Source organism: Pithys albifrons, chromosome 3, assembly GCF_047495875.1.
Source record: "Pithys albifrons albifrons isolate INPA30051 chromosome 3, PitAlb_v1, whole genome shotgun sequence".
Classification (NCBI taxonomy): Eukaryota; Metazoa; Chordata; class Aves; order Passeriformes; family Thamnophilidae; genus Pithys; species Pithys albifrons.
Genome location: NC_092460.1, coordinates 67,447,059 through 67,473,192, shown reverse-complemented (window position 1 = coordinate 67,473,192; position 26,134 = coordinate 67,447,059). Strand labels below are relative to the sequence as shown.

Here is a 26,134-nt window from a genome sequence, read left to right as displayed (position 1 = left end):
GAAGCACCATCATGTTTCATGCCAAAATGTGCAACCATTTTAAACCAGGTGAAGGTGAGGCTCAGAAGCTGGTGTTCTGTACAGGTCATTAAATGGCCTGCAAGAGAGGGAGTACATTTTTAAGGTCCATTTTGGAATGTGGGTCGGAGGTCCTCAGGCCCTCTAGTTCTTGCTCTAAAGCCTGAAGCTGCAAGCTTGTTTGGGTTTTCAGTGAGCTGCTTTATGGGCTGTTGCTTGTGGCATGGGAACAGGTCATTTGTCACTGACACTGACAGTGCTGTTGGCTCCATTCTCTTCCTGGAGAGATTTGGACAGTATTTTACCTCTTTAGTTACTTTATAGGAAGGAATCCTATTGAGAACACCTGGAGTGATGCATTTACAGCATGAATTTTCAAAACCATGAGTATGCCTCAATTTCTTGGGGAACTAGGAAGAAGTCAGGGACACACAAAGACTTTTTGCTCTGACTGCAAACTGTTGAGAGTACTAGGTATCTGTTGTATTTCAGTGGAAGTCTGAGCTTAAACCAGCCTTTATTAGGCAACCAAAATCAGACATTTTCTGCTAAGACTAAGAGTGCTCCACAGCCAGAATGTGTGCTATTTTGGCTGCAATCTGATGAACATGTGATAGGTAAAGAGGGAAGACTCAGCAACCTCTCACATTCCAGTCTTTCCCTGTCCCTGCAGCTTCCATTGTTGTGAGCTGCTAAATCCGATTTGACCACTCAGAACTTAAGTAAACAGAGGTTGTACTTGTAAGGAGTTATGTAGTCTTTAAAAAAAGGTCTGAATTTGTTGAATAGAGTTGGATCAGTACTGGAGTAGCTTGGTGTCAAAGGTTACATTTTGTTATATCCAAGACAGGGTTGGGAACTGACAAACTGTAGCTTTTCTTGAGTGATCTGTTTTTTTCAGTGCTCACAGCATGCTCTAAGAGAATGAAAAGTATAGTGTATTTCAGTCCCTTTCCAGGAAAGTGCAGCCTCCGCTACCTGCTTGCTGTGAAAAGGTATAGCCCACATAATTTAAATTCTGAATCTCATACTTGCCTTTTGTGCTGAGACAGAGAAGATATTTGGAACTGAAGGATTACAGGCTTATTTGAATTATAAAGCCTCTGACCTCAAGTGGCCTTTTAGTCAAATCTTCTGGGTTTTTTGTGGCCAGCTTATAATCATGTTTCTGTGTTATTAGTGCAAAGATGTAGTGTCAACGTTGAGTTCAGAGGTTTAGCTTATTCTAACAGTAGAGATTTTATCAGCCAGGGATATTGCAGGAAGTCATCCTTGCACTCATTCCTCGCCTTGTATTCTCACCTTCTACCTTGTTTTGCCTCCAGTGGCTATTTAACCTCTCAGTTAACTGATTGAACTTGCTAGCCTAGAAAAAAATTGAATCATTTTCTTCTGGTTAAGTGAATTAAACTTTCTCCTCACAAATGGATAAGCACCAGAGCTGAACAATGAGGAAGCAGTAGGACCAAGATAACTGAGAGCAGGGGCAAGAGAAGGGCAAGAAGCTGATGGATTGCTTCAGCCATCTCATGACACTTTCCCCTAAGTCTGCCTTGCTAGTTTCTTCACTTTGCATACAAAATATTAGAAGTTGTTTAGAACAGAAGCCTCCCATGCATGTCCCATGGGACCTCCTGGCCAGCAGGTTACTGGCTATTCTGTGTAGAATGAGTCTTTGGTGAAAGACAATCCTATGAAAAAGTTTCCTTCCAGCAAGTAAGCGTTTCATGTTCCTTTTTTAAAAAAATCTGTTTTTCTTAATAGAAATTGCCTACTGAGCCCTTGTCAAGATGTTGTATTTTGCCTTTTCTGGTGAAAGTGTCTGTCTATTTTCCTTTAAGAGTGAGCCACAAACTCATTTTTCGAACCTAAACAAAGTGTATGTACAGCTCCTTCCAAGGGCAAATCAAGGCTACAGTTCCTTGAGTTTACACTCCCAAGCACACACTGCCTGAGAGGAAGTGTAAACACCTAGTTTGCTGCCTTTTTGAGTGAAAAAGAAAATAAATATTTCCTGTAGGATAAGAGAAAGATAATGAAAAGATGAAAGAAAGTGGAAGAGCTGGCAGTGAGAAGGTGGACATATAGGGTGTAAAAAGCATTAAATCAAATTAAAATCTCTACCTGCAGCTACTTTTCAACTTAGTTATTCTCTCTAATTCTGTATTGACTTTGGTAGTAAGGAATCAAATAACCAATTGTGTGTATGAGGTGTGAATTTACTTTGTTTCAGCAAGTTTAGAATACCTTGAAAAGTCATTTGGTGCTATTTATGCAAGGTTTCAGCAGAGTTTATTTTTAAAGTAAATATTGAAATGAGATACAGCATCGTTTTTGAATGCAGGGCATTATTTTACACCTCATGAGGTCTACTTTTCCTACAAATACAGCAGTGACAATTGGACAAGTAAAAGACTGATAGGATAAACAAAAGCAATATTCCTTTCCTGAGTGTGCCAAATCCATTCTGTAAATGTGACATAAAAAACCAAAACAAAACAACCCAAAAAACCAAAAACCAAATCACATGGTAGAAGTCAGGCCTCCCAAGGAAAACCTGCAGTACAGCAGTTTGCATAAACTGCATCTCTTTACTTAATATTTCAGACATTAGAAGGATCATTTTTCCATGTGCAGTAAATTTTCTGTTTTACTTAGAAAGATTCCTCAAGGAAACACACAAAATAGTATAATTGTGGCTGAATGTTTTTCTGTTTTTGAAAATCTGATGTTCTTATGAATGTGAAAAGCAACTGTAGGCTGATACTTAGCAAGGCTGCTGGTCCCAGCGCAAGCTTATGCTGCAACAGTTATGATGGAACCATACGGAGAATGTATCTGAGATGCCCCGTGAGAATAAATCATACAGGGACAGAAACTTATTCTTACTCACAACTTCACAGAAGCCTCTGACCCCTTGTCCAGAAGATTTAAGAGTAGTACAATAACTGATAATATCAATATTCTTTCTTTAGGGATATCACACAGTGAATGGTTCAAGTGATATCTCCTGTTGTGTCTCTAACATCAGCTAGGTGTGAATAAACCAGCACAAGAAATGAGCCACAAAATGCAAACTGTTCCACACAAAAATGTGCACCGCTTTCATAGATGCATCAATACTGTTGTAGATTTAGTGATGCTTTATTTTGATGTAAGAATGACAATGTTATGGCTTTTGAATACCCCTGGTTTTCATTTTTTTCCTCCCCTGTAGAGTAAGTTTTGCAGAGCTACCACCCTTTCATACCCTGTTTTTCTTGCCTGCAAGACTAAGATACAGCTGCTGATACAGGAGTCTAAAAGGCTTGGGGTAATGGAGTGAATTAAACATTCCTCTTCCAGATGCTGCTGTTCACAACACATTTGACAGTTAAAATATATCACACATTCTCTTGTCCATTTAATATAAACAATTAGTATTTTAAGTGGAGTTCAGAATCAATCCCAAATAGGAAGATCCAGACAGGCAGTTCAGATAGGAAACCAAGCAGTGTTCTAAATGTATATAAAAGTAGTTTGCAGTCAGTTCTACCTATGCCTAAAACACTGTTTACTGCAGCATATCAGACTGTGGCTTGTGTTTTGGGGAAGAAGGTTACATTTGTCATCTCAAAATTATTTCAGCACAACTTTTTATCTGAAGTTTTTAGTATGGAATATAAAAAGAAGGGGAAAAATTAAAATTAGAATATAGTATTTTTGTTTTCATATAATGAACTCTTTGTATAATGCAACATTCTAGTTAACCCAAGACACGTGTTGAAGGAAAGCCTGTTTAAAGAGAATTTTCCTTTTTATTTTTGTCTTTTCTGGAATGAAGACATTTGAAATCACAGGCCTTATTGAAACAAACAAAATAAAAAATCTGGTTTCTCTATAGGTTTACTTCCTTGAAGCTGAAGCAAACCTGAAATAATAGAAGGCCTTTAATGCAAATTTGATTTTATTATAGAAACAACTTTGTGAGCATAGTATCAATCTTTGTAGTTTTAGGGATTCTAACATGATCTTTGAAAATTGTAATTTTCTAAAATTTATTTCATAACTGAGAGAATTTTTAGTAAAAATGTTATAAACTGCAAAAGCTGCCAAAAGGCGTTTGGGATGTAATAGTGTTCAATTGTAAACCCCTTCTTTTTTGAGTCTAGACAATGTATAATTCCGTAACACAGAGGAGGTGACATTCTGTATATTGCTTCACACAGATGGTCTTGAAATTCGGTGTGCCTTATTCAGGGCTTTTGTTGGCATAAGGATCTCTGTAGAAACCTCTCTGTCAACTTTCCCATGTCAAAAGCTAAGCATACGCCTCAATCCGAAGCTGGAGCAGGAAGAGCCATCAGTTAGGACTGAACCCTCTAGTTCCTACCCATGGCTAAAATATCTGATAGGAAGCATTTAGCCTCACTTCTCCTTGCCAGGGAGGAAGCTAAATTTTAGGTTATAAGCTTTACACCAATGGCTCTGCCTTTATTCCTTTACAATGCTCAGTGGCCAATTGCACTGGGCCCTGAAGGGTCTACAATAGAGCAAAATTCTGAATCATAAATAAACAACGTACCAACTTTGCAAAAGGAAGCCAGGCAATTAATATCTTCTAAATTGAGACTTCCTCTAAAATGAAACAGTCCCCTCAGACCCACATGGCAGCTTCTGCAGCTGTCAATTCAGTATACACTTTAAAAGAAAAAAAAAAAGAAGGGCACAATGAGTAAAAATGAAAACAGCTTCAGGTTGTTCAATTTCCTGTTTGTTTAAATTTGTCCTTCCCGACATGCAGATTCATCACACTCCTTTCCTGGTGACTACTTCATTAGATTAGTTTAGTTAGATATTCAGAGGGATTTTTATCTTCTGACTCATAAAATTCTTGAATTCCCCTAAGAATTTCCTGTGTCTGATTGGAATTTTATGTCTTTGTAGTTTTAGCTGGACTCCTTGAAGAAGTGGCTCTCTAAATTGCTGGGTTTTAGGTCTCCAAAAAGCATCTGAGGAGCAAGCTAGAGCCTGTTTCCTGCTTATCAGGAAAACTGATCCATGCCAGCACTTAATCTCTTAAAATTTTAATCAGAAATGTTTCTTAATTTTTTTAAACCCTTTCTTTCCTGACAGTGTTTCCCCTTGCTGCCCATGCCCTTTCCAGGTGTCCACTTCAGGATATTTCTGTCCAATTCCGAAAATGCACCCTGGTGGCTCAAAGTGCAGCCTGCACGCCATCCCATCAGGTTTTAATCATTCTCTCGCTATAAAGCAGGGAAGCTGAGGTTACGGCTGTATTGGACCCTTTAGCAGTTGATGAGAAATGCCTTTGTATATCCCTGCCCTGTCTTTTTTCAGTCCTTTCTGGGGAGGGTGAGAGCCAGGTTAGGCTGGAGCCCTGGTGTGTGCTTCTTTGAAGGGTTCAGTGAATTGAAGGTGATGCTTTTCGACATGTGAGCTCCAGAAACGTACCGAGTGATTGTAGTGCCAACTCGCCTGCTTTGCACAGGGGCTTCGCCTGTCTTTGCCTGCTCGCCAGCTCTCTGTCCCGGCTCACCGGGGCTCCGCGATACCTCTGTATGGCTTTGAAGAGGAGGAAACTGACGGCAGAATGACAGCCTGTCTGTCTTACAAAAGTCTGGAGGGGGGGGGGGGGGAAACCAAAATCCCTTGGTCACCCCTTGCGGTGTCGGTGTCTTGTCTGCTCTGCCGGGTCACGGTGTTTGACCGCGCAGGACCTCCCGGACGGATGCTCCGGCACGTGTGTCGGTCTGTCTGTCCGCGAGGCTGCTTCCCTCGAGTACATTTGCTTTGGGGATCGGCAGGTGGAGACAAGAACACGGCCATGCGCTGCGCCGGGTCTGCCGCGCTGCCTCCGCCCGGCGCTGACGGGCGGCCCCCTGCGGCAGCCTCCGCCCGGGACCGGAGCATCTTCCCCGCGCGGGACCGGAGCATCTTCCCCGCGCGGGACCGGAGCATCTTCCCCGCCCGGGACCGGAGCATCTCTCCGGCCCGGGACCGGCCCTGCCTGAGGCCGGAGCATCTTCCCTGCCCGGCCCCGGCCCTGCCTGCGGCCGGAGCTGTTCCCCCGCCCCGCCATGCCCTTCCTGGCCCCCGGTGCCCGTCCGGCGGCAGGGGAAGGGAGACCCGTGGGGAGGTGTACACGTCCTGGCCGATGGTCCGAGCCCGGCACTGGAGTTGGGGCGCCGGCACATCAGCAGGGCCCAGAGGAGAAAGCTCAGGGAGATACGAAAACAAAGCAGCCCTCCACGTAAGAGAGGAGAGTATCCAAAGGGTATCCGTAGCTGATGATGAGAATGGCAGCTGCTGCAGCTAGCCTAGTGCTGTGGGAAGCACCATGTAATGGAGACAAATCCCCATAAGTACGGAGATACTTGAATGTCTCTCTGTGAGAGAACTGCATGGCTGCTCACAGAATCACAGAATATTCTGAGTTGGAAGGGACCCACAAGAATCATCCAGTCAACTCTTAAGTCAATGGCCCATACAAGGATTGAACCCACAGCATTAGTGTTTTCAGCACCATGCTCTAACCAACCAAGCTAATCTCAGGGTCTTAGCATCTTTCTCCAGTTTTCTCCAGGATATTGACCCATTTCCTTTTGCTGATTCTCTCTAAATCTCTTATTTCTCCTCTTGCTTATTGTGTTAGGTTTCTTTTCCAAGCAAATTACTCCTTCTTACCATATTTCTTTACCTAGTGTAGTATAAAACAAAACAAGACCCTGAAGTGAGTTGGTTCTTTTAAACCCAATATTATTTGTCTTCGAAAACATGTTGTGAGTATAATTGACTTCCACTGTGACCACTCATACTGTGCCTCATAGCTTACCTTGAAAATGATTTCCATGTCTTGAACCCTTTCTCTACTGTACATTTGTTTATGTATTTGATTAAAAAATATAATAGAAGGCTAATCCAGAAGAAAAAGAAGACATCAGATGTGGTCACGGAAGGAATAGTACAAGCACAGAAGCAAATAGTAGACCTGAGCTGAGCTGATGTGCGGAGCAGCCATGTTCATGTTAGCACTTGCTAAGTCTTTGGGAGTTTTCAGAGGCAAGCTGGGCTTCCCCCATCAGGGCATTAAAGAAGAACAGCTCCTCATGAGATTGGTTTTAAGTAGCTTGCTCTTTATTGCCATGAACTGTGTCACTAATTGCGTAGTATGGCGTGTAAAGGTTTCCTTTGAAAACCTTCTTGAAAGAAAATGTGGTGTTAAGGGGAAAGGGCATGCTTTGCTTCAGAAATTGTTACAAAAAGCAAAACAGAAGGTGAACATTACAATCAGAAATATGAGCTTTTTCATTTCAATAGTTATAGTTTTCAAAAGTTTTCTAAGTACAAAGTTTTCCACAGAGAACTTAAAAGTAAAAGGGGTGTGTGTGTGCACATGTATATTGTTTTTGTCAGACTTTCCGATGAAGAAAGATCTTTATTTTCTAGTCAGCACTATTACCTACCTCCTTTTGCTTGCACAAGAGGTTGTTAAAAATATTTAAATCACCCCCCAAATCAACCCTAGCTCCAAAGAATCTATCCTCACAAATCAGTCCTTTTTTTTTCTTCTTTAAGGATTTTATGTGGTGCCTAGAGCTTTTGCACTGTTTTATGTATGCCAGCATAGTGTTCAACTGTGTGTTGCAGACCCAAAGAGTTAGGCAGAGGGTAATGTAAAGTTACCCTGGTTACCAGGTCCAGGGTGGCAGAAGTACCTCAGAAGTCTTTGTGTGAAGCTGCAATGAGTAGATCCTGCACTTCCCATGTGAAGGAGGGCTTCAAGGCTATATGTTCCATGAAGGGCTTGATGTACCTGTAGTTCATTATGAGATTTTCCTGCACTGGGGTAAAAATCCTGCTCTAGAAATTTATCTGTTTTAAGGACTAGCTTAGTGGATAAGATGTAATATCAGGCAAAGTGGAGTGTTTTGCTCTCTACCACTTCACAGAGGCATGAGAAGGAGTCATACTGCACCTCTCAGTAACTTCCTCTTGCAGTGTCTTGTCATGTGGCCAATTGGCCCTTGCAGCAGACCTGGTGATTTGAGGCTCTGTCTTCAGCCTGCTTTCAGTGCTCTACTCTGTCACCCTTTGGCAGACATTACCATCAGGTAACTGCCCCAGTTTTTGTCCACATCCTGACAAAAGCTTTCCTTAATGGCCAAGAAAATTATGTCTTATGTTCTTAATTATTTGTGACCAAGCTCCTTCACCAAGACAACTCATTCAATATCTACAGTAAACAGAAGAAAGGGGGTCTTTGTCTTTTGTTTGTTTGTTTGTTTTAATCAGTATGATAACTGTTGTCCTTGTTTCAGAACTTTGCAGCTGTAATGAGAACCCATTGTCCCACTGAAATGAGGATGGAGCTTTTATGCTAGAGCACTCAGTGCTGCAGGCACTGTAGAAGGAGGTTTGGTAGAAGGAACATAACTGCAAAAGGAAGACAGTACAGTACAGGCTTTGTTGTTGTTGTTATTGTTGTTGTTGTTTTTTGTAAAATTAATTCAGTCAGAATTCCACCTCTGCAGTTTCAGTGTAAGTCTGCAACTGAGTTATGGCTATTCTTTTACAAACTTTATTTCCCAGACATGCATAACAATACTGAAAGGAAACTATTGCAACAAACAAGTTGTGGATGTTCATTACTTGAAACACCCCATGACAAATTTTTCAAATATGTACTTCATCTGTGACTGCTGTTCATTTCAGTGCCAGATGCTGATTATTACAAGGTTGCATTTGCTGGGTTTTTTCAACTTTGTGTGTGAACATACTGCATTAAGATTCCAATTTTGTCAAGTCACTTCCATTGTAAGGCCTGCCAGCTCTACTGCTATTCTGATTTACTTGTCCTCTATGAAATCAGCTATTTTAGTGAGTTGCAAGATAACTCATACCAATTGCAAGATACTTTGCAATATATACATTTGTTTTACCAATATGGCTTTTGGAAGGAAAACAAAAACATCTATTCAAAGTTGAATGCTTTGGTCTGAGGTTATTAGGTCAACAGTAAATTTTAAAAACTATTTGAGACATTTCTTGATGGCATTTTAAAATTATAGCTCAAGGTTACACTGCTTCACACAGTTCTGTTTGACTGCTTTGATGCTGAAGATCTACAGCTGACTTTGTGTAAGATATATTTTTAAAAACATTAGCTATGATTTAAAGTAACAAGACACTGTTCAGATGAGGGGAGAAATCCATCCTTTGGGAGGAAGTGAGTTAGGTTCAGTAGTTTTGTTGAACCTGAACAAAAGAAAGAAACCAGTAGTAACTCAATCTTTGTAAGAAGACTTGAGGAAGATCCCAGCTCCTGCCAACCTGTAGATTTTAGCAGCAGCCTGTGCATTCAAGATGTCAGGAATATTATAGAGGAAGGCTCTAAACAAATGGGCTTGTATTTATCAGTACTTTAAAGAACAGTGAAAGCAGTAAGGAAGCAGTTAGGGCAAGAGCAGTATTGTGATACAGTTAGTAATTGCTAAAGAGAGTAGGCTCCATGCTTTTATTGCTCAAGAGGCGTCAGGGGCACTCGTTCTGAAAAATTCAGATGTCAAATGAAATTGTAGACACAAAGTTTCAGATTTCCCTTAACAATCATTTTGAACAAATATAGCCTCATCCCACTTACAAAGAAATAAATCTGGCTTGCATATGCTGTTTCATGGTAAGTTGTTTTGATGCTCAGAGTGCTGTAGTGGAAGAAAACAAATACCACCATTCTTCATGACTTTCACTTTTTTATTTCCCAAGTGAGAAACATAAAGAAAAAAACGGAGGAGGATTGTGTCATAAAAGCTGCTGTTAGAAGTTCAATTGTTTTGAAACATTCCCTTCCCACACTGTACTGCCAGAGTGGTATTTGCCTGCTGCAATAGCCCAGCTTTGCTGTTAGAGACAGGTAAAATATTGGAAAGAAGTCCTCTCTTTTTCTTCCAAAATTAAGCTTCATTTTGTCTTTGTGTTGTCTGCCTTTCTCCACCCCCATCCCAGCCTAGCTACTACTCTGACATTCTTTTGGTATCTTCTGCTGCAAAAACAGTACCATGTTGTCCTTCTTACATCTGGATGGTGCTGGAAAGGAATTGCCTTTTTTTTCCCAGTGGAATACATATCTAATGTAAAGCTGTTCACTGGTGAGCAAGAATGTTTCAGTATCTGATTCTGTTTCTAGCTACATTTGGGTAAATTAAATGAATCTATACAGAAAGTAGTGTTACCTGATGGTAAAATAATTGTAAGTAAGAATATTCATTCATTCGTTCATCATCATGGAGTTATTATGAAAAATAACCCAGGGTGTTCTGTGTTAGCCAAAAAGCCCTATATCTGCACAGGCATGCTACATAATAGCAACATGTCACTTTGTAGTTCTGCATTAAACTTTTATGTGAGAAGTTACAGCTGTGGATGCCTGTGTCTTTCAGATTGTGTTTCAATAAACCTTTGAGAAAGAAAAAAGTGAAGGCCCTTCAGCTTTACAGAAGTTTCAAAGCAGAAGCTTTATTACCTTTTTTTTTTATCCTAATACACTTTATGTTTTTACACAGACATAGCTTCTCAGTGAAGATAAATGATGAGACTACCTTAAAAAGCCTTTGGGTTTTCATTAATCCGCATTAGGTTAAAAGGGAATCAGAATTCTAAAAATACAGCACATCAGAGAAACAAGGTATTTTTCAGGTCAAGGTCCTCTTTTCCATCTGGTGCCATTTGGTAGTTCTAACATCTTCCATCTCCCCCTACTTCTTCGTCTGTAAATAACTCACTGAACTTAAATGCTTGGAATAATTACAGCAAAGAATGATAAAATGCAGATTGGACTTAATCTCTTTGGGATCTAAAATGAAAAACATAACTGCAGACATCACAGTTATTGAAAAACTGTGGAGGTCTCCAGTTGGCAGGTGTATGAAATGGGAATAATGTCAAAGCATTACCTGGTTTGGGATTGCAATTGTGCTGTTCAAAAAAAAAATGTCAGAAGGCATATTAGTTCATGAGAGGGGAAAAAATAACCTAGCAGGGTTGATTTTCAAAAGTAGCCTGCCGTTTTGTTTCTGCAAATAATTATATACTCATGTTTTAATGGTTAGATGTCTAAGTCTATCTATTAGGAAGTTGGAGATCTAACTACAACAAAATGTATGCAGACTTGAAAACTGGAAGGAGGTTTGAGATGCTTCTAAAATTGATCAGTCAATCAGCAGCTCGACTGCTTTCCAAAAGCTTACAGGAACAAAATGTCTTTTTTTCCACAAGGTCAGCATTGCCCCAGGAATGAGTCCTGGAGTAGCCCATGAGATAAGAATGCAAAAGAAACTATCTATTGCAGGTTTCATATCTCTTACCAGGAATGCACAAAGCAGGCTGGACTCTGGGCACACTGTTTGCTGTCACTGCCTTCCTTCAGAATTACAAATACTTTGGCATCTCAGTTTGAGAAGGAGACAAACTGTTCAGTTTGTCAGCTGTCTGGTACTGCTGTGTGCTGGCTGCCTGTGTTGTTCTTATACCCACCTTGTGCCAGCTGCCTGAGTAGGTGCCCACCATGGGTGGCTCATTAGAAATAGGGACCAGTCAGGTAGCTAGACTAGGAGGTCTGAAAGTGAGAAGGAAGATGCCTCTTTTGAATGCTTTGAAGCCCTCTGCCCAAGGTGACAAAAGCAGCATCCAGCACTGGTTACCAAACCAAACATTTCTCTTCCTCCCTATTCTTCTGTGTTGCTGCCCAGGGCAGTACCAGGCAAGAAAGCATTCTTTGATGAAGAGGAATAAATCACTGTCTCCTCTTTGCCAGAATAGAGAACATTATGCAAAACAAAAGGTTCAGTTTTGCTGAGGGGGTGTGGAGTGAATTTTCGAAATGTGCAGCTTTTAAAAAATACTTGAAGGATGTCCTAGAATGAGGACATGACTCAGGATGTGTGACACCCAACAGTGTAAGATCCTTTCTGTTATTCATGCAGGATGGAACGGAAAAGATCTGTCAGGAATGTTCCATTTACACATGTTTTTCACTTAAGTACTTGACAGAAGAAAGTTTCATGGTTTTATTAAGTGTATTTTAGATCCAAGAAAGGATAATTGCTATATATCTGAAAAACTATTAATCTCTGTGGCTTGCTTATTAACTTACCAGAAACTGGCCTTTAGGACATACCAGTCTGACTCCCATGCAAAGGACTGTCAGAGTGAGCACAAACACAAGAGACTCTTATTTTAAAGCCTGTTTATATTGCCAGTGTGGTGCAAAGTGGTTGTGAATCTAAGAATGAGCCCATTTTAAATGTCTATAATGCAATAAAAATTTCTGGCCATTACTGTGTTATACTGTCCCTCAAAGTAAACTTTACATTCAAGGATAAATGTATTCACAAATCTTAGCTGCTTTCACACACACAAAAGTGCATTTATCATTTGAAGTTGGTAACTCAGCTGGGTAACTCCCCCCACCCTCATCTTGTCTCTTGCAATTACCCTTTGCCCCTTTCCTCCAGAGACTGTTTCTCCCTAGATGGTATGTTTTACCATCCTTCCAAAGAGTGCAGCCCTGCTCCTGCTGCCCATCAGATGTGGTGAGCGAGAGCTGACAGAAAGCCATCACACAGGGAGGCTTGATTCTTGCAACCAGGGTTTGCGAAGGGTCTCCTCCAGGTTCGGCCTCTGAGTGCTAGGGGTTACTGTTTCTCTCTGCTTAGCAGAAGCAGAGGAGATGGAAAAGGGTCATCTTGCCGCTGCCCATGCCTGCAGAAGCATGTCCTTTACAAGCAGCCAGATAGCTTTCAACAGCGGACTGAAACTTTAATGCACACCTAAGGGCAGTCTAAAATGTAGAGAGAGCCAATTGTTTTGCAGCCTTATAGCAGGGAGCAGGAGAGGCACGGGAGAACAGGAGTGAGGGCACTGCAGCCAGGGTTGCAGGAGAAGTGGCCTGGGGCTTGCAAAGGGGAGGTCACTGCTAGGTTATTTATCACTTAAAAAGACAGATCATATGAAGGGTCCACAAGGTTCTGGTTTGCTTTCTACACCACTAGGAGTTGCCTGATATGCAGGTAAGAAGACTGCTGCTGCTACAACTTGTTCCTGGCAGCTTTTGAAGTAGACAAAATGGTGACAGAAGGCTTAGCAAACTATCAGATGGGGTTTTCCACTGTAACTTAGGAGGGGAAATGAGACTGCAAAGGGGGATTGATTTTCCTGGTGAATTTGGCTCATCAACTCAATGAGCAATTCACTCATCTCCCTCTCAAGGTCTACAGAGTGACAGTGTGTCTCACTGTGCCCTTCAGGACCTTTTCTGTTCCAAGGTTTGCTCAGTTTTCTGTCAACCCTCATGGAGTTTGTCCTAGCAATGCTGGTGCCTGGCCTGCCATGTTACTTGAGAAGAGACAGCTAGACAGAGATTTAAAATTCCCCACCATGAAGGCACAGTTTGAGTCCTGTTCTGTCTCTTGGGGACTGTATGTGGCAGTGGTGGAGGCTTTGGAACGTGTGTCACATGTAGCGTGAACTGACAGCCTAATCTGCAGCCACTCCAAATGGCTACAAAGACTACTTTGGGAGAAGTGTGTATATAGGTTTCGGATTGCTTCAGTTTTTGAAAGTGCGTGGAGTGCATCTAAAGGAATTAATTTTTCTGTGGTGAATGGGAAGACCAAAAGGAGAAGTCTGGAGAAAGACAAATGGATGGTCTTTCTTAATGTCAAAGCTGACATAAGCACGTCTCCTCCAAACTCTTCTCACAAGATAATTTTTTCAGCAAGACACAGATTGCTTCAACCTTTTTGTAGCAGTCTTTGAAGCTTCCCCCTTATTGCTGTTATGGAGGAGGCAGGGTTGTCTATGAGTATTTTCTGCAGCCCTGAAGTGTGCCTCCTCCAAAGGCTTTCATATGATCAGATAGTAAGGTGCTTCAAACAGCTCCCTTTTTGGAACTTCTCTGCCATCACACAAGGGCAAACTGGTATGTCTGTCTTGCAAAGTTATTGAATTAAAAAATCTAAAAAGGCTTCATTAAAATGTTCTGACAAGGTCTATGTAAGGCCTCAATTTTCATTACACAGAGGCTCAACTAGGAAGATGATGAATGGTGTTGGAAAGGAGCCACCAATTAGGAAACATCAATTTTTCTGTCAACAGGATAACCTCTTTTACAAAACTTGTCATATGTTTACTCCTTTTCTGTTTGTGAAGGTAGTTGTTTGGCAGCAATATTTTGTGTGAGAGGAAGAATTTATAAATTGATTTTTTTAGGTTGTCATTGCTGCATTGTTTTGAGTTCCTGTCTTGTGGGATAATTTCCTTGTTCAGGATTCTTGCTTCTCAGTCTGTCTGCTGTCTGTAACTCTTCACTTGTAATACTTGGAGCGGGGGTTGACTCTACTTATTTCTGCAGTGAGTTCTGGGGGGAAGACACTTGTGATGGTAGTAGGTACCTTGGGAGCATAGGTCTTGAGTCTTGTGATGTCTTCAGTTAAGGAATGTCACTATATGTGTGTTCCCACAAAAGGAAATACATTTCTAAGCATTTCTTTTGTTTAAAAATTATGCTTGTTATTCTTATATCCTAATAAATGTTCTTTCATATTTAATAATTTAAGATACAGATGTAGGCATTACACATTTTCTTCACCCACATTCAGAAAACATGATAATTTCCACATTTCCTTTTACTGTATAGGAAATTTTAGTCACTTTTTGTATGGAAAGCTGTATATATCCCTTTATTCATCTGCATGCAGTGATTTGCAGCTTCTACTGCATTTCTTAATAGCTTATTGCAAGTCATCTTACGAAATCATTAGTAGCAAATGCTTAACAGATATTAGAAGAAAAAACAAGGAAGGTCTGTATTGTTGGGCATATGCATATGTGTAATACATGGAGAGAGCAAGAGCTGCCTGTGCATGTTACATTTGGCAGGAGACTGAGAAGAACAAATAGCTGGTGAGAATTCAGATGGGCACTGGTAGATGCTGACATGACCTTAAAGCCTCTCAGGTTCTTATGTGAGAACCGTAACTCAGGAGGACATACATGGTATTTGAGGGGTGGATAAAAAGTAACAGCTGTGTAATGGATGTCTCTGGCTCACTGAATAGACTTGCATTGTTTTTAACCTGTGTTGTGGAGAGGAGAAGATTTAGCGTGGAATAGTTAGAGAGTAGAAGGTCATTATTTAGGTAAGTGGCCATTACTGGTAGGTGAGGTACACACCTCATCGTCCATCATCTGCTGTCAGGTCATGCAGCTCAGAGCTCAGGTAGCAGCTGCGTTGAACACATGCATTAGTGAGTGCAATTGTTTTATCCTGGATGCAGATCACATGCAGACCATCCACTAATGTCTAATATAGGCATAATTATGATTCCATTTGCCCATGTCTGATCTGAAGCACTCATTACTGTTTTGAAATGAGACACAATAGTAGTCATGTCACTGCGTCTAATGTGTGATGGGTCAGTATCTGAGCACATCCTTTTGGGTTTGCCTTGGTGAAGGGAATGGTTTTGGGGCTCAAAATTCAATTTCCCAACTCTTTTTTTAAAGTACCTTTAGAATGCAAAAGCCCTTGTGTTATGTAAACTCTCACTGTTTATCTTCAAAGTGGAATTTGTAATTTTTTTAAACTGAGGGTGAGGCTGAATCTGGTTTACCTGGGCAATCACCTTTGTCCCTTAGCTAAACTGCTACCCATGCTTTTGGAGATGTGGAGATGGAAGATGGGCACCTAGTGGCAGCTTAGTCCTTTCCTGTAAACAACTTTGTATTTATGGGGAAAGTTTTCCGAAGTACCTAAATGATCTGGGGTTAAAAAATCTCCATTTCATTTATTTCCAGGCTCTGGAGTAAGATAAGTGGTTCTGTCCTGCTTTTTACAATATTATCTGCCACAAAGACACCCTTTTTTCTTACCAGTCTTGTTCCTCTTTTCCAGGTTGGCCTTCTTTTTATGATGTGATCAGTCCTGATGTAATTAATTTCAATGATGATTTCTCCTATGGGATGCATCGGGTTGAAATATCCTGCAGTCAGGTTAGTTTATAGCACACACAGTCCATTCCAGTGGCAAAGGCTGCGAAAACTATTACAGCATGCTGTACTTTCCTTGAGATTTGCAAACCTTTCAGTTCTATTAAATAGTAATTATTGTGAGAGAGCACAGTGGGTCATAGGTGTAACAGCTGGGTGGAAGGAGCTGAAGGCACAAAGGGTTCATTGGAATGCACATTGTTGTCTCATGTGAGATTTAACAAAGCAGATGTAAATGGTTGGACTCAGTGCTGAATTTACAAAAATACTCTGCCTGAAGAGGGTCTCTTCAAAGGAGCTCCTGAGCCTGAGCCTGGCCAACTGACTTCACACGTGAGTAGTTGAGAGAAGTTGAAAGCAGTGGAGCGGCTGTCTGTGTGCTGATTCCATCACTCTACATTACTGTGCAGCCGTGCTAACTCGTTCCCAACACTCATTCCCAGCGCAGTCCTAATGGCTGCTTCAAACAACCCCATCTGCCATAATAATGAAGCCACTAGTCATTCAAAACATGCCCAAATTTTCCGTTATCTGTCTTGTTCTACTTTTTCTCATCCTGTGTGCTGCCCTCCTTTCTGTGAAGGCGATGGCATAATCATTACCTAGCAAAGGGAGAAACTGCTGCATTGGTGTCCAGCAGCTTGCAGTCCTCTAGCTTCACATGCTCAAACTGCTCCTGAGAGAAGCAGCAGCTTCATTTGGGCAGTGATAATTTGCTATTTTCCTTCCAGACAGTATTGTTGAAGGGGTGACTGGTTTCATCCCTGACCATATGCATCCTTACTAGTTACTCAGTTCTCATATATAATGCTCAGAGTCAGCTAAGAAACTTCTCAAGTGTATCTATTACCTTCACTTTGCATAGAGTGTTTGGCCCAATATGTTAATGGTCAAATTAGTGTGTCTGCTACTATGTCATGTGTACTATATAATTCTGTTGGTTTTAGATTGATGATATGATTTAGAAGATACATTCAACACCTTAGGGGAACAGCCATTTCCCTAAATTCCCTAGCAAGGTGGCAATGTGACTGCAGATTGAAGATTTGTGCTTCACCAGTGGTTACCAGAATAATCAAAAATGCAATCCAGTCTCTTTAGCTCTGCTTAGTAGGCTTGAATAGTGCTAAAATCAGCTTACTGCCAACCTACTGAGCCTGTATCTGGAGACACAATTCAAGACATGGCCAGAGCTCCTGCAGAAGCCCAAGGCAGCCTGTGGTCAGGCCAAAGAATGTCATGTACCTGTTGCCAAACAAAATAGTGTCAGCAAAACCTGAGACCAGCAGTATTAGCAGCAGTCACATGCAGACACCATGAAGTCAAAGCAAACTCAAAACCTGAATTTGAAGGAATACGACTAAGGTTGCTGTATAATCCAATAGCAACTTCCTACCAGCTATTGTAACTTCCTGGGGCAATAACCCCACAGATGGTCAAATCACACAGGGAAATAGCTTGAGGAGTGGTGAGCATCTTTGCAACCAGTGCTCAGCACAGTTAATACTGCCCCATTGTGTATCTATAACAAACCCATTTCTTCCTCTCTTTGGAGCCCTAAGAGTGTGAATCACACATGCAGCTGCAAAAGAAACGCAGTTTTACTACAAACTGAAAAGCAGTAGGATTGATATGTCAGGCCTTTCTGGAAGTGAAAGGATATACTCTCTCCCACAACCAAAACCTTATTAATGATGAAAAAGTAGTTGATTTTTCTTTAGAAGTCCTTCCACCTGTCTGAGAGAATAAAAAAATTCTCTTTTAATGTTCTCCATTATAGAAAGCAAACACTGGGGGCAAAATTGCTGTAATATTAATCAAAAACATGGGATTATCCTAGAAATAACTTTCACACTTTTTTGGAAACACATCACCCTGAGTGTATTTAAAAGGTCAATGATTAGTGACAGGTAGAAGTTAATACAAATGCATTTGAGGAATGCTGTGAAACTGGTTGCATCTCTCTCTTTTTCCTCTTTCCTGTTCAAGAGTCCCTTCCACTGTGGTCTCCCTAGCTACTATTTGTACCTGTACAAATCAGTGAAATTCCATAGTCACAGAAGTAGTGTTTGCACACCAATAACTTGGACTCAGCTACAGCAGCTGACTACAAGCTGCTTTCCATGCCTCCTGGCAGCATATTAGAACCAGGAGGCTTGGGAGATCCAAGCACACTGACAGTTAGCAGTGACTCCCTTTTCCTGCTCCCAAGCACATACTTCAAATGCTTTAACCATTTCCCCATCTGAGTGCATTCTGGACAATAAATTTATGTGCAAGGCTGCAACAGATGATTGTTTCTTTTTCAGAGGCTTTGCAGGCATGTATATGTGTCCTAGAAAAATCATCAGCACCTATTATGTGTGGGGAGGACAGTAAAGTCAATTCATCCTTTGTACTCTCAGCTGAGGGCCAGGTTTCTTATACTGTGATACAAAGGATTGAATTACATTTCTCTTTAGGGCAGATGAGTTATAGAGGCCTCTACACAGAGCATCACCACATAAATTCTTGGCTAGAGGTAATCTCAAAAGGTAACAAATTTTGCAGTAATCCAATCCTGGTGTGATTCTGCCATCACAAGAAGGTGTAATGAGACTACCTCGAACTCTCACACAGCTTCTTAGGTTTTGTGAGGAAAACCTATTTGATATATTGTCTTTATAGTCTGTATGTGAGTCTATTGCTCCTACAGACCATTTCTCTCTACAGTTTCTCTTGTTCTGTTTCTCTCCAGTAGAGAGGGAATGATTTATCTCTTGTTAAACGTTAGTCTGGAAAAGATCTGTTTAACACTTCCAGCCAGGAGGTTTTGAGGCATTCTTAGTTGAGATGAGATGATTTAATTAGGATGCAGAGCATTTAGAAAAGTACTCTCTCTGAGACACTTTTTAAATTTTTTTTTCCCCAAGGTATAGAGAAGCTCTATAGTCAGGTGAAATGCCTCATTATTAGAAACCCCATTCTGAGAAATAGCTCAAATTTTCAGCCCAAATTGCCTAAAAAAGTCCTTCAATATAAAGGAAAATGGAAAAAAAAACCTAAACAGTGGTGAATGGAGGAAAGGGTAGCAAGACAGCAGTCTTTCAGGAACAAGACTTGAAGCTTTGTTTTCTCTGGGTCCCATTCAACTTTCTTTTTTTTCCCTTATTTTCCATGTTTTATCTTTCTTTCTTACAAAGCTGAGCAGATGCTGCTTAACCCAGTCATCCATGCCATTTTCCATTGCCTCTGGGGGCGCATCCTGCTGATACCATGGGCTAGAATCGCTCGGTTGTTATTGGAGTCTTTGCTGGACTGCCATTGTTATCTCAACACCTCTTCTCTAGGAGCAGGGAGCTTGCCTTAGGATGTGTCAGTAGGGGTGGGACCAAAGAGGGGAGCACTGAAGCTTAACATGCGTAACTGCCCTGCTCCTGGAGTCAGTGAAGATTATTTGAGCTGTCATTAAACGAGAGAGTTTCTGTCCCACCTAGCTGGTGTGAGAGCACTCCCCAGTCTTTTCAGTCTGTTGAGGGAGTTTAAACTGAAGGCAAGACTTTACCTGCTTCTACACCCTTCCTGCTGCTTTGTCGAATTAAAGGCCGTAACAGCAGGAGAACATTAGCAACACATTAGCTGCAGGGTAGAGATTTGCTGTCACTAATTCATTCACAGTTTGGAATAATCACTATTGCCTCTATGTGTTTGGGATACTATGAATGAATTAAATGTTAGGAATAATTTGCAGTCTTTAATTTTTGCAGTCTGACTGCGAGCCCGTGAACAACTCTGTGATCTCAATTACATCATTCCAGCTCTCACTGAGATCAGCTATTGACTTGAAAGGTCGAGGCTCTTTGGTAAAGCAGCATGACTTTCCTGTTCAAGATAAATATTGCTCCAGTGCAAGGTTTTCTTTTTTTTATTTGTTGTGGCAGGCTGTAAAAATGAACTTCTGGAATTTAAGTGACTAATTACAAGAAGTTCTTATAACCCAGATAAGTTGTTAGCCATAATGTGCAATGATAATACTCTTAATTTTTGAGTAAGGTTCAACGAGATTAGCTTCAAAATATTGTACTCTTCTGTAAAGCAAAGGATTGCTGCCTTTCTTACAGTCAGAAGTAGTGTCCACCCTGAGTATCACTGCAAGTGTCTGGATCTTATTCATACAGAGCAAAAGTGTCAGCAAACCATTTGCAGTTTTTATGTTTCTGACAAAAAGCAAAATTCAGCATAATTTATAATTACACCCAACTAAAGATTTCCAATTGGAAATATTTTACATATCTTTACTACAGGTCTTTTTCAGTCACTTGTCCCTACCTCCTATATACTATAGATCTGATTAGAGATGAGTAGAATGGGCTTCAACCCCTCCAGGGACAAGAAGCAGTGGAGCACCCAGAAGGCCCCTGATGCTCTGAAGACTGTCAGGCTGTAGAAAGGAAAGTAAAAAAAGAGTGTAAGGAAACACTCCAAAGAATATCTTCACTGGTTTGGGTCCTCTTCAGAATCACCAAGGGATTTAACGTTTGGGGTTTTTTTTTACCAAGGGGTGTAGCAGATGGCTCCAGGCTGAGAAGAGCCCAGAGTTCGGGCACGTATACCACTACAGCAGTAAAAGGGAAACAGTGAAGCAGTGCTGGCCTCACCACCCTTTTTTTTTTTAACTGAGCTCTTGCCATGAGATCATTCCAGAGGCAGGCTGCTCCTCTGACATAATGGTCCCACTAAGCATATGCAGCAGCATGATGGGAAACACCCAGGAAATTTGGGCTTGAAGTCTTAGGCGCCTGTGCTATCGCAGAAGATGATCTCCCTAGATCACTCTTGCAAATAAATGTGGGTTGTAAATCCCACTCGAAAGGGCGATACAGGCGATGTGTTTCCTTGGAAGGGGCTGTTAGTCCTTGCTTAACACACAGTGATCCCATCTTGCTGCACAGAGACACAGTGATACTCTGTTGTATTTTATTTCAGTGTGGTGCTCACCTGGGGCATATTTTCGATGATGGACCTCGCCCAACTGGCAAACGGTACTGCACAAACTCTGCTTCGTTATCTTTCAAGCCAGCAGACAAGAGCAACGGCGGAGAAGGCAGTGGTAATGCCAGTCCTGTCCAAACAGGCAAAGCTGAGCTGTAGGATGAAGCAAAGCCTGCAGAAAACTGTGCTGATCCCACACAGCTTAAAAGGAATGTTTTCTAAGTTGCCTGCTCTCTTATAATCCTAAGAATGTTCAAATATATAAAAGCATTTTGCACCATCCTTCTTCACTTCTTCAGAACTGAGGCCTTGCCTGCCGGTGAATTTAGTATATAATTGGATTGAAAAATATGTTGACTGACTCCACAGTTTTCCTTTGCTTTCTTTGAGATTTCTTTGGAGAATCTTTAAATTGAGAGTCTTTGATATCATTAGTTATTAGTTTCATCTTAATGCTGTGTTACTCTGGGTTTGAGCACTATTCCTTTTCGTGTGGGAGGTGACTTGTGTTTATTTCCAGTGTATAGGAAACTTTTGGGCATAAGAAAATCCTGAATTCCTATCACATCTCTGCTTTGTTCTGACTTGTGAGTCATGCAGCCTTTGGTCATATATATTCAACCATCTCCCGGCATCAGCCACACCCTACAAAAACTTGTAGCTCTGGCTGTTCCTTCCCAACTGAGAGAGGTGAATGAGATGTTAAGACCATCCTTTGGCTAATTTACTGCCAAAATTTCAAGGGTGTGGTTGAGAGGATGCCAACATTGTCTCAGCATCTGTATTTCCCCTTTGTTTGGTATTTAAATCAAGGTTTTAACTAGGAAGGCTCACTTTTGCAGGCTACTAATGAGGCTTTGTCTGTTTGTGAGGCCTGTTCAACAAGTGTAAAGCGAATCTGACTTAAAGTTGAAATCTGCAGGGGGTCATTATATGGACAAGTGCAGAGATAAACTTGCGAAGTGAAGCAGATGAGGGATGACACGAGGCTCTTTATCTTGTCAGTTGCTACAAGGATTCAGAAACATAACAGAATGCTAGAAGGGAGTTTAGGAACTAATTCGGTAGGAAGAGGGAGACCCTCTAAAGTATCCAGTTTTAAAGATTAGCTGGTCTGGATGCATACTGCCTGCAAGACCCAAGCCATTAAATTGTGCAGTTGTGGTTTAGGACATGAGGGACAGGGTTGGTGTAAGAAATTAATTTGATGAAAGCCTGTCAGAGCTCCAGAAATTTGCATGTAGAAAAATCTGCTGTCCCATAAGATGTTTTTCACAGCTGCTTTTAGGTTTTGTTGAATAACAATTTGTCTAAAATTGTGCATAATAATGTTCTTTACACTATTCTATACAATATTTGCTAACACCACTTTGCCTTTAAACATTGAGAGACTTAATGAATATGGTATTTACTTTTATTAGCAAACTTCGTGACTAACATGTTTGGATCCAATTTTATTTCCAGCAGGAACAAAGCAACCACTGATTTTTATGGAAGCAGGATTGAGGTTTTTATATCAGTGATAATAAACATATTATCTAAAGTTCAAACATCCCTCAGATAAAATACAGCTACTGTGAAAGCATATGGAATGGTCAGAATTGCCCTTTTTTTAGCAATGTATGACAGACATGAAAAAGCCATACAGTACCTCAACATTAAATGGATGCAAATAAAGATTATAAATACTTAAACCTAAAACACTTGGGCTTTGCTGTAGTGAGCACCTACTTGTATGAGTATTCCCCCAGATGTCATGCAAGGAATTGCTCTTTGGCCACAAGAAAGGTTGTGCAGATTGACTTTTGTGTTTCAAGGTGGTCAAGTTTCTTCTAGTCTTCTTGGGTTTTAGCAGTTTCTTCTAAGAGGACTGCTTTTATTCTTTGGTTTTATTTAAAGGACAGCAGTTTTTCTTTACCACATTTTCTGACATAAACATAGCAGTATCTATAAAAATATGGTACATAAACAGGTTGCTGTTTAAGTGTTATCAAATTTCAGTATATTCCTGCCTTATGTTAAAGAAATATATTACTTAAACTTCAGAACACAGTAATGTGTGTTGTCCTACAGGAGATTTGGTTTTGCAGGAAATGGAATGCAATGAAATGAGTCGATCTGGTGTGGGGTATGTGATCTCGGGGAGTTAGATCCTTTAGTATAGGAAATGCATTGTTCTCATGCACAAACTATACCACAGTGCAGTGCAAGGTAAGACAGATTTTCTTTTATTGCTCTTAGGAGATGCTAGTAAGGGCTAGTATTAAACCCTCCAAATTTGGTTCAGTCTGGTAATGATTGTGATAGAGGAAACTTGGGAGCTGAGCATAATGTATAGAATAATAGAATATTTCTATGTGTTTAAATTTTGCACTGTCTAGATCCTTATAAAAACTGAAAACTGTGTAGCAATAGCAAACTATATTTTCTGATATCTCTATTTTACTCAGATGTTTAAATAACATATCTTATAAATCATGTCACACATGTTATTTATATATACTATATATATATATATAAAATTGCACATGTTTTTATATATATATACATACACACATATATTATTCAAGTATAATTTTAGGCTTCTGTACCTTTTTAATATCTGAAACCTTTCCTTAAGAGGGTTCAATACTTTTAAGAAATCAAATATACATTTTTCAAATTAAATTTGTTTTCGTATATTTGTTGTACACAAATATAAAATAAATTTCTTTATAAATAATTCTGTTCTGCTTCCTCATTTGTCAGGTTTTATGTCAGTTTTTTTTCACCCTTTGCTGCAGCATGTCTTAGGGAACTGCTTTTACTTTGCTCTCCCCTAACTTAGTGTGAATATTATACATGCAACGCCTTGTCTGTAGCAGGTTTCTGGCAGGGGTGCAGCAAGCACCGCAGGGTACCAGGTGTCCTATCTCCTATCAGCTTTCAAGAGAATAACACAAGCACCCAGGCCCAAAAGAGAGGAGAAATGTTTAGAGAAAGGCTCAACTTTTAACTTAGCAGCAGTTTTAGCCCCTTCCGAAAGATGCAGTGTGGGATGTGGCGAGCTGCAGGCAGGCGTGTTGTAGTTGCCCTACAGTGCCCAGGCTCAGTATAAAGTGGAGGAAGTTATCTGGAAAGTTGGTTTCTGCCAAAGTTTCATCTTGAAGAGTGCAGGTTTAGACTGCACAGGCAGAAAGTTAATGCCTCACCTAAAACATCCACTGTGCAGGCTCAAAGGACACACCCACGTGGGGAGAGCCCTTCCCAAATCTTCCTTGGACAAGCCAAGCCATGATGATGATGTTGGGGTTACTGCAAAGAATGCATTATGACAAATGTGGTGCCAAGTGTGAATGTGGATGTCAGTACTCAGTTACTGAATGGTCTGAGTCTTAATTCCGTTAGCCTTATTTTGCAGTCCATATACCCAACTGAATTTCTTAAGCCATGAGGTTAGACTTTCTCTAACAGAATTTTGGTGTATATTAATTTTTTTTTATTGTTTAGTATGTTACAAAGTGTCTGCAGTTAATGTCACTGCATGGCCAGCAATCCTCTTGTCCTTCACCCATGATCTGGGAGTGGACGTGAAATACACAGTACAGGCTACTTTTCTCATCCTAACTCAGTGGTTCAACATAATTTCCTTTCTCTTCCTGTCCTTGAAGAAATTTGAGGAGGAAAACAAAACAGATGTCAGCACTTTTTGCCTTACAATCAGTGTGCTCTATACCCACTTGTTTACAGAACAAATGTCAGAGTATTCTATGGCACTAGAAGCAAATTTGTCAGCTTCCAAGTTCATTAGAGTAAGAAAAAATGTTGCCTAGCTCACTGGCAAACTAATCTAATAGGTCTTGTTTTATTGACTATTAAAATGAGGCCACCTACAGGTCTCACAATAAACCTGCAAAAGTGTTTAGTCTTGCGTATGTGAAGACTTGCATTCCAGTCCAGCTTGTTCCTGCTTTGTTATAAAGAGAAGTCATACACTACAGGGCCTGATTAGGCTTTTCAGATCAAAGCCATGACAGCAGCCAACAACTGTATTGCTTTTACAGTCACAACAAAAAAAAAAAAGAGATAGTAGCATGCCTTGGTGAAATCACTGAAATAGCCAAACTCCAAGAAGTGTAGGCATGTGACCGCCTGAAATTCTTATACACAGCTACCAGTGTAGTATTAAGTGCACTAAGCAAAAAGGTCTCAGTTATGTCCACATGTTTTTGAGACGGGAAAACACTTGAGCAGCCCAAATCAAGGAGGAAAAGTGCATTCAGAAGCCTTCCTCAGGACCTCCTAGGACTTACAGCCAGTCTTCTCAGACCTTTCATTTAGGTAATATAGACCAGCAGAAAACAGAAACAGTTCCAGAAAAGAGAACAGGCTTCCAGTTTCAAACTCCTGTTTTACTCACCTATTGTTAGACAGTTTGCAAACACTGAACACATTTCACTCTGCACGTCTTAGTCAATGCATTCTCAGTTGCTGCTCTTTGTAGTTTTAGTGTAGATGATACCTGCATTCTAGCTTCTTTCAGCCAGGAAATTTTATTGCATTAGTGCAATAGATCTATTTCCATCCCCTCCATTTTCAGTTTGCTGCAAGGATTTTCTTTTTCGTTTTTCGGTAGCTGGCATTCCAGACCATGGTGTATAGTTATTTTCTTTTCACTGTAGAATCAAAGCTGTCTGAACTGTGGCTTCATCTTGTCTTAGACATTGTACTTCTCACTTCTTGTATCTCCATGTGGAAGGAAGATCTGTTTCCCAAAATACTATCACTTACTGGCAATGTAAGAGCCATGACAATATGTGTGTGCACACTTGCTGGGAAGCGTAGTTCTTCAAGTTGATTTTGTGTATGGGCTAGTTAATGTTCATGTTTTTCCAGGCCCTCCTAAAGCCCTTGTTCTTGCAGTACGGTTATTGTCTCCTCCACTTTACAACTTCATTGTTATATGTTGTGTACAAACATGAGCATCTGGAGAACATCCTCAGGTATAACTGCAGGGCAGTGCAGAAAATATCTAGTGTGATCTGAAACAGCTTTTTCTTCTCATGAAGGTGCATCCCTGGGATTGGGAAACTTTGAAGGACTGTAATGGTGTAGAGAT

General features: G+C 40.7%; 1 protein-coding gene across 1 annotated transcript in view; it reads left to right on the top strand.

Moving 5' to 3' along the window:
* Nucleotides 1-23,726, top strand: part of MSRB3 (methionine sulfoxide reductase B3) — an 84,170-nt gene extending 60,444 nt beyond the window's left edge. Inside the window, 2 exon segments of the mRNA XM_071552280.1 lie at nucleotides 15,971-16,068; nucleotides 21,031-23,726. Coding sequence (XP_071408381.1) covers nucleotides 15,971-16,068; nucleotides 21,031-21,195 — 263 coding nt within the window. The 3' untranslated portion in view covers nucleotides 21,196-23,726.
* Nucleotides 23,727-26,134: the final 2,408 nt, after the last annotated feature.